Here is a 13,133-nt window from a genome sequence, read left to right as displayed (position 1 = left end):
GTGAGAGCGCAAGCAGCGCATTGAGCTGTTGTAGGTAAGATCTAAACAGGGCAACCTAAGACTGTAAACATGATGTCTAAGACTTTAAACATGATGTCTTCATGATATGGATTCCTCTGGTAGCTCTAACTCTTCAGGCAAACAGAGGAGCAAAAAAATGCAATGGGGAGAAGTCGAGGGTAAAAAATAACACAAAACAAAGCAATTGCTTTGAGTATCTTTCAAATCTATTGGCAAATGTAAGCAATGAAGTGCACTGCTCACTACTTTTGTAATTGAAATCTGGCACCCCAAGCTGCCTTATTTAGCTTTGGCTGAGAATTGGGCCTTAGTTTTATCAGCATGGGGAGACTGCAGAAAGGGGGTAAAGGTGTCACAGTGTGCAAACCTGGGCCTACAATTACAGATCCTGTAGTATTTGGGTTGTTTGGCCGTTGTTTCATTCTGGTAGTTTCGCACATAAAAGAAAATGTTTTATATCAGTACCAGGAATCGATATTCTACTAAATTGTCCCTATAACAAAATGTAAAAGTTGCCAAGGAAGTTTAACACTTTGTCGTGGATGCTCGTTAGAAGGTAAACAGCCTTTACCACACACCTTATCATGCATATTCTTTACCACACAGGTAAGTGCAACACATGTATTTGTATCTTTGTCACACAGGCAAGTATTTATTTTAATAACAAATATTATGTTATTTAAAAAAGCTGTTTAGGTGCGCATAGAGGTAAAGGGAGGGAAGGTTGTTTAGGGGTTGTGATAGGGGTGAAAGGGAGGTAAGAGTGATTTGGGGATTAAGAGGTGGGTAGAGATAATGGGCGATAAGGGTGATTTTAGGGTTTTAGGGCGGGAAGAAGTAAGGGGAATTTCGGGGTTTTGGGGCGGTTGGGGTAATGGCAAATTTAGGGTTAAGTGAAGGTAAGAGAAAAATAATGGAGGTTAGGATTATAAAAAGGGTGGTTTTGGGGGGGTTCTTTCACAAAAAAGTAAATAAAATATATTTGTGCGTGTGTATACACAAACTCCTCACGAATGGGTATATAAATTTATATATGTGTGTGTGTGTGAGTGAACATATACACACACACAAATGTGTGTTAAAGATCCAAGATTTAATGATACCCGTTGTAAAGGTCAACGCTTACGTACAATGGAAAAGACATGTATGGTAATGGCATGTAATGTAGTACAACCGATAGAGAGCAACAAATTCAGTGCAAATTATGCAGCATCATCTGAACAGAAGTCAAATTCGAACTAGTTTTGGAAACTAAAGGAAAGTATGGGCAGATCATTTTGAGGAACCAAATACCGCGTTACTTTTGCAACAAAAAACTGCGCACTTACAATAGAATAGTAAAAACTCGTTTGATATGGCGCGTAAAACTTCTGTCATTAACCACTATAAATAACAAGAGCTGTTACAGCCCAATGTAATGGCACTCGTCACAGCGACCTCTGGAGGACGAAAGAATAAACTGCCCCGGTCACAACCGGTGACCCGTAGGCCTCATAAAGGGCCCAGCCATCAAGAGACAGGAAAGTTCTTCGCTCAGAAACCACCGTATACAGTTACACGAGAAATATTAAACAGGCACTAAGATTATCTTTCTACACTTCGTGACAAACTGGCTGGTTTGTTTGTTCTCTGAAGCCTCCAACCAGCTCAGGCCGGTTCCAGAAGGGGACAGTTGGCCCGGAAAGCCCCTGGCCCTTCTCTGGAATCTGCTCTGTCATTATTGTGGTAAACAAGCCGAGCCCTGGGCTGCGAGGCGCGCTCTTTCCCTGAACCGTGGTGGGTGCGGAACCAGGCCCGTTCTGGAAATAGCGCCGAGTTCAGGGAGGACAAACAGCTAAATCCTGCCGCAGGGGGTCACGAGAACTCAGTTCACCCCGCAGTTCGTAGCCGAAGTCCATTCTCTGTCTCTTTCCTCCCCTCTTTCCCACTCCATCAGAGCGTCCCCCTTCCTCTCTCTTTCCTTCCACCACTATCTTTCTTTTCAGACACTCTTTGCTTATGCTGTCACGGTGCTAGCAAGCAATAAACTGAGAGGCGCCAGCAGCGGCCATGGTACTTCCAAAACTAGCCTACAAAATGCCCAACTCACCAGTTTGGTCCTGGCCAGCTTTGTAAAATAGTTCCTCATGTAGTTCAATACAAGCAATGGAGTGCAGATGGAAGGATACTTCCAGACAGCCACTAGAATGAGGTGAAAGATACCAACTCTCACAGTGCGGAACCAAGACATGATTGACAAAGTCTCAAGCCAATGGCTTGAACAGGCTGGTCAAAGAAAATAAATAGTTGAAAGCAGGGAATCTGATCTACTGAATTTATGTTGTTAGCAGTAGGTCTGTGGCACTGTCAAAACCCAGACATGCAATGGCTTTTGAGTTTGGAAGGCTCTTGCTGTATGTCATCTCTCGGGATAGCCACCTTCTGACATAGTCTAACAAAGTCGTGAGCGGGTCATGGAAATCTGCACTTTGTTGTGTTCTTTCATAGGTGATACAGGTTAAGCAAATGTATATACACTTTACTTTTAACAACTTAATTTTCCAATTTTTAACCACAGCCACTTTCATGGCCGCCATGTCTGTGGAAAATTCAGCCAAGGCCTCAGGTTTTGGGGAGAGCTTTGCCACTCAGCTCAATCAAGAGCAGTAAAAACACTGCCTGCTGCACCCTTACAACCACACAAGGCGCTGCTGGAGAGCTGAGCTGTCATCAGCGTGAGGTCAGGTAGATGTACCTTCGAGGAGGGAGGTTTCTGATTGGGATGAGTGTTTGGATTATGGAATTGTACAGTAAATATGCATATGGGTGCCTATGCAAGACAGAGCTGGACTCAAGCTTCAGGGTAGTACTCGCCACAGCTGGGTTGGCCCTCCAGCGATTGCGTTGGTTATGATCAAGGCTGCCAGTTCTCAATTTCTACTGATTTTTACAGATACATACAGACAGAAAACAATGTGTTTTCTCTCTGTATTTATCTTTAAAAGAGGAAAAATACAGAAAAGGTGTGCTTTGTGTGAGTGACTCTCCATGCTGTCTTTCGTGAAGTTCAGACCAACAGCGGGCGTAGTGTTTTGTTATATTTGGCTGCTTAGTTTGCTAAAACATATGAATGCTATAAAAAGTATGAATGCATGCCCCTCAATTAAACAAATGTAGAAATATACCATTTACAACTCCACTTATTTTCAGGACACTAAATAATTATGGATAAATGTCAATAAGATGGCCAAAAATAAATGTGGATAAATACAAATGTAAATGTTTAAAAAAATACTATCAAACAGTGTGATCTTTTGAAGCTGTACTCTTGTTTTCGCTTTACCTTTTACTCATGTCATTATATTTTATCAACAAGGGCCAGTTACCAGAGCGCTTTAAAAGTGCAGGTATGAACAAGGGCACCAGTGCCCCTATCTGGCACAAGGACAACATTATTGCACTGGGTGGCTTAAGGGATTATCAGAACAGAGTCGTGGAAGCAGCCCCATTGAGAGGGACATACCATTCTCTTATAGGAACATCCATTATTTGGTACTTCAGAAAAATAAGACTAAAGTACAGTGGCAGACCCTACAATATTGGAATGCTGATAAGTTACTCGCATAACTGCGTGTAAAACGGTGCTACTTAGCCAATGTATTTGGAAACTGGTTCTCTAAAAGTAGAGGTTCGAGTCAGATTAAACAAAGATAAATTCTTGATGGCGAAAGAGTCCCCTAATCCTTGGGCGCCCTGAAACTGTACATTCAACGCCCACTCGGTACAATATTGGATCGCTATTACATCATTTGCCAAGGCTGCTTTTGGCTCCTATTCTAGGGCCAGGGCTCAGGAGCGCAACGCCCATTGGGCTCAAAGGGCTACAGTAACCCCCGCCCCCCTGTGTGGCAGCCCGGGCTGAGACAGCTTCCCGGGCACAGACACATCCGCACCCGAGTGCTTCACAGATCTTTAAAAGACCATTCACTTGTTAATGAGTCTTTGTTGTTTTTCACATCTTCTTTGAGCCCCTGCATTTCCACTCTGCCTCTTTATGGGAGAAACAGACGCCCCCCCGTAATGTGGCTCTAGTTGCGCCTCTGCCAGGGCTGGCTTGCCAGGGCAAGAACAGTTAATGTATAGGAGAAACCACAAACGCATGCTGGTGAGAAATTCTTTAAGTAGTTCAAATACTTTATTCGGCATTTTTTTTAAAACACCATAAAAGTTACATTTTAAAATTCATCACATTCGATGATTTAAAAACAATCAATTAAATACAGTATTTAAGAATAATGAAAGAAAAGGCGAGCAAACTGCGGCGGCACTGCAAAAAAAAAGAAACGTCGTCATGGGCGCACCTGTTGAAACGAAATATTGGGATGATCTCTGGTGAAGGTGACATCTGAACGAGGTGGACTGAGAGGACAACTTTGCTTGGGTGCAGTAGCTACCACATGAGCAGCAGGGGCAGTGGCACCGGGGCCCTGATTGGCCCATTATAACCTGATAATTGCCGTATTTTACTGCCAACAACTTTCAAAGGGTACAAATTCCTTTTTTTGCACCAATGCCCATGGCCACCTTCCCGAGAGAAAAATACCGCCCTCTTGTTGTTTTAAGTGTCTGCAAAGGCCAGGGCATGATACTAAATAGGACTTGGAACACAATCTTTTATATTGATTTGTAACAACTTTATTTGCTTTATTAGCTAGGGGTCGTTTGCGCATCTCTGGGACATATTTAAAAGTGCTTTCTATTTACAGCTGCTGTTTGACGTAATTTTTCTTATTTTTGTACTCCGTCGAAAATACGGTGGTGCCGGTAGAATACCAACTAGGTGGCAACCTTACCCATGGCATCTTTGCTGCGCTAGAGCTCGCATGGCATAGGGAAGACAATTTTAAGATGCTAGATTTAGAGCTAAACAAACACGCGTACTGTTGTCCTGGTGAAATATGACACGCATTCTAAATGTCTCTGGGATATTCGTGAAAAGCAAGTGTTACCTTCAGTGCATTAAGTAGATGGTATTTGTCGTGCGGCTGCGCCCGATTTAAAAAAATGCTACGTGGCATCATCGCTTCCTGTAATTTTAAAACCGCAGCAACCTCGCTAAACGCGTCACTAAATCAAGGAAACAATATGAAGAAACAAAGAAGCTCCGGTGTTTTTCTTGGCCGCGCTTCAAATGTTTTTGAGATGCCAGGCCCTGCAGTTTCCTGACAGTAGCGGTAGAGGATGTAGTGTCCTAGCATGGACACGTTCTAGTGTTCAAGTGTCTGTATTACACTTTACACCCACCCACCACAGACGTCATGGTGTCACATGACGCTGGCAATAAAAGGGGCCGAGCGCACGTGCTCGTGGCGATTCCCACTACCCTCATCTGGTGTCTGTGTCAGGTCATTGCTGCGCCTAACATGAGGGCCTAGGGCCCTCCACCTCCAACTCTACAATGGCGACGAGGCCGGTAGTGCGTCCCATGCGTGCCACTACCCTCGGCTAATCGAAAAGGAAAAGGGGAAGAGAGCTGCCCGCCTAGAGGGCATCCCCAGTGGCGAGGCGCAACGCGCCGTGAGGCTGGTAGGCACGTCGGCGCCATACAGCAAGCCGACCGGAGCCCACCCGCGTCGACCGCCACCACCGAGTGCCACCCAGCAGCTGCGGACCGCCCAGAGCCCACCTGCGACGGCCGCGAGGCTTCCGACCCCCACCGGAGAGGTGCACGGGCCGAGCGGAGCCCACCCGCCGCGACCGCGACGGAGCATCTGGCCTGCCGGCCGAAGGTGAGCCCCCACGGGCGAAGTGCCCGCAATAAACTGTGCCACTGAATAAGCAGGACCAGCGGAGCCTACCCGCGGCCTGCCCGAGTCGTCCCCCGCCCCCCGCCGCGTGTGTGCTTGGAAGCGGCAGGGGCTCACAGACTAATGACCGCGTGAAAACAAGGGCGGCCGGACCCGCAATCACCGAAGACTACGAGGGGGAGGGAGCGGAGTAGCTAACCGCCTCCCAACCCCCCTCGCAACGTCATCCGGGCCAGCGGAGCCCACCCGTGGCCCGCCGGTAGTGCCCACCCCGAAGGGAGACTCTGCGGCGCCGGCGGAGCCCACCCGCGGCACCCACAACAAAGGAGAGACTCTGCAGCGCCGGCGGAGCCCACCCGCGGCACCCACAACAAAGGAGAGACTCTGCAGCGCCAGCGGAGCCCACCCGCGGCCTGCCGGCTGCACCCCCAATGACGAAGAACACTGCGGAGCCAGCGGAGCCTACCCGCGGCCTGCGAGGGAAATTGCAAGTCTCCGCCGCGCAGCGTGTGGGAGGAAAAGCTGCTGCGGCGGGAGACCGGAAAGTGGAGCCTGCAGCAGCCGGTAAATAAGCAGAGCCGGCGGAGCCTACCCGCGGCCTGCCTCCAGTGACCGGAGCCTCATCAGCATTTCCAACACGGGCAGAGCCGACGGAGCCTACCCGCGGTCTGCCTCAGGCGCCCCCCGCTCAGGGAAGAGTGACCGGAGCATCGCGCTCTCCCACCAGAGCGAGAAGCATCAATGCACACCCCCCCCCCCCCCCCCCCGCCCGAGCGAGGACTGCAGAAAGCTGCCGCGGGCCGGGAGGGCTGAGGAAAGTGAAGGCAGGACAGGCGCCGGCAACAGGAGTGTGCCCCCACCTCCTCGTTTCCCCGGCGGGACAATAAAATGCCTATAAATGGCCAGCGCTGCCAAAATGCCTATAAACTGCCAGCGCTGCCAAAGTGAAGCTCACACCCCAAACTGGGCAAAGCACTGAGCCGTCTTCCCTGCACACCACTTGCCCAGTTGGACACTGAAAGCCTGCCACCCACTCCCTGCACAAACAAACTAAAACAAGGAAGGGACTCACCTGGAAGACAGCATGAGGCCAGGGTCCCAGCAACAGCTCCAGCTTCCCCTGTGCACTGAGAGACTGAAACAGTAGAGTGCACCTTAGGGAAGACAAGCCCACAAGACAGGCTGCTACCAAGAATCCAGCTTCACCGCCACCCAGTGGCCAAAAGCTAAAAGTGCACCTGCCTCCACAAAGACTAAAACAAGCATTGCACAACGCAAGAAAACTCACGCAGCAAGTAAGTTCTCCACAGCGCAAGTGACAGCGAAAGCGTCTAAACTCCCGCAGCAAGAAAGCATCCAACCTCTCACTCAGCATTTAACTGCGCAACAGCGCCAGCGACACCCACACACACCAGCAAGGAGTCGGCGACTGCCACTTCCAACGCGACGTGGGAAAAGGCACCAATGCCTCACAAAGCATCCAAGCACTGACGTCTGGAGGAAACGACTGCCAAGCACTAAAAGAACGTCCAGGGAAACGACTGCCGCGACCAAAGGACGGAGAGAGCAGCGACGCCTTGTGGCCACAGGCGCTCACCGCATCATCAACTACTCCCGCCAACGGTCCAAAGCATCAAGTACCCGACGACAGCCAAAGCAGCAAGTACCCAACGTCACGCCACAGGCGTCCCAGAACCCTGAACAGTAAGTGCGCAAACAACGCGCCACGTGGCGACGCACAGCCACCGCAAGCAGAAAGAAGAATGCATGCAGCGCCATCGCCCAGAACAATCTTCGCGAGCGGTCGCCCATCAAGTGCCGACCCGCGACAGATCCATGGCGCCTCCCAGGGGCCGATCCCCAGAATGATCGCCCATCAAGTGCTGACCCACAACGGGTCCCCCAGGAACTGTTGTGGCGCAAAGTCCGACAGGACGACCGAAAGCAACCTGCCAGGCATCGGCAGAAGTGGACCACCAACCGGTCCAGGACGTTCAACCATGAACAGGTCTCCAAACATGGACCCCCGAACGTCACCCACAACCATCAAGAAAAGAAAGCATCAAGAAAAGAAGGTTCGCGACACCAACTCTGGCTGATGAGGAAGAAGGAGAAAGTGTCCCCGACGAGGACAAGACCAGGGGTACACATGCAGGGTGCGCGCACTGCATGGAGGACCCAGGTCAGAAGAGAATACACAAGTTTGGTCCAAGTGATGTCGCGATGCAGAAGGAAGAAAGGTGAGATCTGAGTGGCACGTTTGCCACCGTGAAAAGGAAGGAAGAAAAGGAGAGATCTGAGTGGCACGTTTGCCACCGTGAAAAGGAAGGAAGAAAAGGAGAGATCTGAGTGGCACGTTTGCCACCGTGGAAAAGAAGGAAGCATATCCATGTGGCCTGTTGCCACAGTTAAGAGTAGAAGGAGAAGTCAGTGCGAAGCAACGTCCTCACAGAGAAACAACTAAGGAAAGACAGAGAGGAGTGCAGGAAGACGAAGACCGCTCACTCCCGAAGAGAAGTAAGGTGACCAGTGCCAGGACAACGGTGAGAGGAACACGAGGCCGGAAGAACACCAGTGGCAAAGAAGACCAGCTGACAGACGATGTTTCCGCACACCCTGGGTCTGCGGAGAGGAGCAAGCGAGGCCGTTAGTGACATCCACCTTTGGGGTCACACGGACACTGGACACATGCCAGCCGTGGTGACCCAGGGGCAGAGGCCTCCGGGACGCCGTCCCCGCGACGAGAGACGGTCCTCCGACGCCCATCCGAAAGGTCCGGGGAGGGCGAAGACATCGCAAGCAAAGACAGAAACCAACAGCTACCTTGGGACGAGGCTGCGGAATCTGAGGTGAGACACATCGTCTCTTCCATACCCCCACTGACGGCGGCGCAGGAACAACTGATGTGGACACATCCAGCCCAGCGCGAATCCGAGAAGAGGACCTCAAGGATATCCCGTGGCAGGGGAACACCGACGAGAGGGGTCATCCTAGTGAGAGGGATGCCTTGCAACGGATCTGCCTTTTGCCAAGTAGGACACAGACTACAAATAAAGCTAAGGCCAAGGCCGGAAATCGTGCATCATTCCCCGGCGAACCACAAGAACTCTAACTGCACCCGTCGCCATGGAAGTGACAAAAGAAGGACTGTGAGGACAATTTGGTCGCAGAGTCATCAACAGACTGTTTCCATCGAGCACCACAAACCGGTGCCACTGTGAACTGATGTTACCCGCAACAGGTTGAACACCATCTGTGATTACAAGCAGCGGCGGATTGAAAGACACTGCGGCAGCTGAACGCTTTACTGCATCCTGATACGTGTTATTTTCCCCACAGGTTGATTTCTGAATGTGGGTCTTTGCAATTAAAAAATGGGAGGGATGTAGTGTCCTAGCATGGACACGTTCTAGTGTTCAAGTGTCTGTATTACACTTTACACCCACCCACCACAGACGTCATGGTGTCACATGACGCTGGCAATAAAAGGGGCCGAGCGCACGTGCTCGTGGCGATTCCCACTACCCTCATCTGGTGTCTGTGTCAGGTCATTGCTGCGCCTAACATGAGGGCCTAGGGCCCTCCACCTCCAACTCTACAGAGGGCAGTGCAGGGTCAATCCGAGCGCGGGTGTTTGTCAGCATTAAATGGTGGAAATGTGGCGCTGGGCGCTGTGCCAATGCCTCCTGTTCCAGAGCAAAGAATTCCCCCTCCGCAAAGAGCCAAATATAGAAATATTATATCAGTGTCAGAGCGACCATAACATGCTCTGACTTATGTCACAAAAGCAATAAGACGAGTCTGCCCCCCACGGCTGTATTTTTTTTTAACTTTGCTCTCTTTTGTGAGTTTAGGGTGCATGGAAATAAAAGATGAACCCCTGGGGCCTTGTTTGTGTGACTCTCCAGTCGATAGAGAGCAGCACGCATTGTGCTTTTAAGTGCAAATATTTCGCGCTGCGTGGGACGGAGCCAGATCCTGTGGCCACGGAAACATGCTGGGAAAAAAAAGATGGCTTTTATCCAAAACCAGTGACATAATTTCCACTGGTGTACCGGGTGCAGGGGCACCTGGACTGGGGGGAGAGGGGCAATAAACCCTAATCATCGCCATCTTTTACCGTTCAAACAGCTGCCAGGGGAGTCCATTCCTTCCTTGCTGGGGCACACGACACACTGGGTACTATGTTATTTTCCAAAAAGTTATAAAAAAAAGTGCCCTAAAATTGTCTGTTTTCTTGCACAGGACAGACACCTGGTAGCTGAATTTCCCGACAACGAAATTAAACGCCCTGCCAAGCCGTCTAGTCCCTTTTGTTTTCGTAAAGTACTGTGTGCTACCTCAACTTTTATCGTGAAACTTAATTAATTAGGAGAAAAGTGTCACAGAATTGTCAGAAACATGAACTTAATAAATGGACTCGAGTTTAGAATCTGTTAATGAGACGCATAGCGCATAACCCTAACTCGCTCCGCATTTCGTCTGACTGCGCATTTTCGCTCAGTGGACGCCTACCGTGGTTTATTTATTTATTTATTTATATATATATATATAAAAAAAAAATAGCGCATACCCCTAACTCGCTCCGCATTTCATCTGACTGCGCATTTTCGCTCAGTGGACGCCTGCCGTGGTTTGTTTATTTATTTATATATAAAAAAATAAATAAATAGCGCTCAGTGGACGCCGGCCGTGGTGCCGGGGCGGCCGCATGGTACTCACCCGATGTGCTTCTTCCTGAGCGCCAGGTTCTCATTCTTGCTCATGGGCTCACACATGGTGCCACCTGTGACGCTGGAAGCCGCTGGTGAAGTTTGCTGATGGGGAGAACCGGGGTGGAAGATGGTCTCGGCTCTGTCCGTGGTCTGTCTGTCTCTGCTGGAGTGCCTTTTCACCGCTCTCGCTCTCTCTTTATACACCCCCTGCTATCCTTCCATTGCCCTGTTTTCCATAGGCTGCTTGGCACCGCCCCCACCCAGAGCCGAGCCCCCTCCCTGGCCGCGCTCTGCCAGCAGACAGGGGGCGGAGACACCCGACACCGGCCGCTGGTGTCACTGTCCTCTGCTCGGAGCCCCTCCTCTCGCGGTAGGTAGTGTCCCCTGGCGCCCCGCCATGACTCTCTTCTTACACAAGGCCCGCTCCTGTCTGCTGCTCCGCCCCTCTGCCACTCCTTGGCCAAACCCCAAACAGTTACTCGCCCGGAGACAGCGCTGTGCTGTCACCTTTAGTTAGTTAGTTAGTTCTTGCAGAAGTTAACTTCTGCTCGAATGTTTGCAAAGCATCATCTCTAACCAAAATGTATCTATACTGCAGCTGACTGTACGTGTAGCACCTCAATCAATTGTTTTCTCTCTATGGGTACAGATACTTCTCCGATTGGGTGTATATATGTGTCTATATATATATGTAGGTTCATAATTAGGCATCTGTGTATATGGGGCTGTTATTATTTGTGGATGGAATAACATATCCAATTACCTTTAATATGTTCCGGTGTTTGTGATGGTTTGTTTTTTTGTAACAGGGTTTCAGACAAATGTCTGTGTTAAGGGACTGTGGGTTTTGTCACTCTTTTTTTAGGTTTCGCCTGGCGTCCACTGCGCAGCAGTATTCGCACAGGCGAAATCTTATGTTAGAACAGTACGGGGGCTTTGCCCCGCCTGCTCTTCCATTGGCTAGCTCCATAAATCAATCAATCAATCAATCAAGCATTTATATAGCGCACTACTCACCCAGAGGGTCTCAAGGCGCTGGGGGAGGGGGGTCCGCTACTGCTCGAACAGCCAGCCAATGGAGGCTAGCCATTGGAAGAGAGATCTGTCCGTCATTGCCGGAGCAGATTCGTGGGCGTTCTGGCGATTTTTACTCATCCCGCCCCTTTGTGATCGTCATGCGGCGGTGGGCGGTTGTTTATTTTTATTTTTTTCTCGGCAATGCTGCTGCCATTTTTTCGTGGAGCTGGGGCGGGCGGGTCGATCTCCATGGAAGTGGTCATTCCTCCATTTCCTGGGACAATTAAGGACAGACCACACTCGTTAGGACGGTTAATCCCGTGAAAGCTATTCGGGAAGGTGGAGTTTTTGCGCGGTGAGAGAACAAATATGGCACAGAACTTCCATAGAGACGGTTTGCCGGGCTCCAGCGGCCTCGGCTGATTAGAGTCACCTGGAAGGAGGAGGGCCGAGGTTCGAAAAAAATGAACATGTAGGAAGTAATTCGCGGAGTGAATCACCTTTCCAACCAGCACTCTACCCCTCCCGCAGGGCCACTCAGGGCTCCGGGAGGAAGAGTGCGGGTGTCTAAGCGCTGCCATGTGGACTCTCGCCGTGTGCTGTGCGGGGCTCCTGCTTCATGCGAACGGGGTTGTTTTGCCCTATGCTGGGCATCCGCCGGCTCCAAGGGTCCATCACGTCTCGGCGGGCAGTCTATTGTTTATAGCTAGTTTCACACACTCAGGGGTGAGAGATGCATTGCAGCTGGGTTAGAACCCCCCCCCCCCACACACACACACACACACTACCCTCCTCCCCTGAGGGGCAAAGCAATAAAGTAACTCCAAGTCAGCAAGGGCGGGATGCTCCAGATCCAGGCTTTTCTTTCAGTGGATCCATTGGTCAACCCGAAGTCAGCAGGACCATAACTCCCAGAATGCACAGTACTGTGATACTTAGCAGCAGCAGGTGGCGGTAATGTTTCAACCCCCCCGGGCTGTCAGTACCACCTTTTGGGAAAAGCATAGGTCGCCTTTTGTGGCCATGTATTTCTGGTAGTGAACTGTGTTTAACACGGAAAGCGTCTCGTATTACACTTTTGCTAGGTGCTACGAACAACAGGCGTTACTATGGCCCAGAGCGATGGTGCTCAAGATACCAACCCCGGAAGGATGAAGCCTGGCAGTTGGCCCCGCCAGGATCCTGAAGTGTGACCTGCGGTGACCGCAGATGTCAGCAGCGAGCGCCGAACCGCTGCGCCCACACGGTGGGCAGGTACAAGCAGCTAGGGTGGCTCCTTCCTGGGCCAGGGCGCAGGGCCACTCCCTCCATACGGGAGGCATAAGGGCCGGGCATACGGGGATCCGAGGGGAAGAATGCGGGTGTCTAAGCGCTGCCACGTGAACTCTCGCCGTGTGCTGTGCGGGGCTCCTGCTTCATGTGCCCGGGGTTGTTTTGCCCTATGCTGGGCATCCGCGGGCTCCAAGGGTCCATCATGTCTCGGCGGGCAGTCTGTTATTTCTTTGCTAGTTTCACACACTCAGGGGTGAGAGATGGATTGCAGCTGGGTTAGATACTCCCCTCCCCACACACACGCACACACACTGCCCTCCTC

The 13,133-nt window shown here is 50.7% G+C and overlaps 1 protein-coding gene across 1 annotated transcript in view; it reads right to left on the bottom strand.

Annotated features, from left to right (window-relative positions):
• ETNPPL (ethanolamine-phosphate phospho-lyase) overlaps positions 1-10,841 on the bottom strand; it is a 34,067-nt gene extending 23,226 nt beyond the window's left edge. The window contains exon 1 of the mRNA XM_078676586.1: positions 10,530-10,841. Coding sequence (XP_078532712.1) covers positions 10,530-10,585 — 56 coding nt within the window. The 5' untranslated portion in view covers positions 10,586-10,841. The remainder of the gene's footprint in view (positions 1-10,529) is intronic.
• Between the last annotated feature and the right edge of the window lie 2,292 nt (positions 10,842-13,133).

This window comes from Lissotriton helveticus, chromosome 2_1, assembly GCF_964261635.1.
Source record: "Lissotriton helveticus chromosome 2_1, aLisHel1.1, whole genome shotgun sequence".
Taxonomy (NCBI): Eukaryota; Metazoa; Chordata; class Amphibia; order Caudata; family Salamandridae; genus Lissotriton; species Lissotriton helveticus.
The sequence above is the reverse complement of the archived record's forward strand: the minus strand, read 5'-3'. Positions and strand labels throughout refer to the sequence as shown.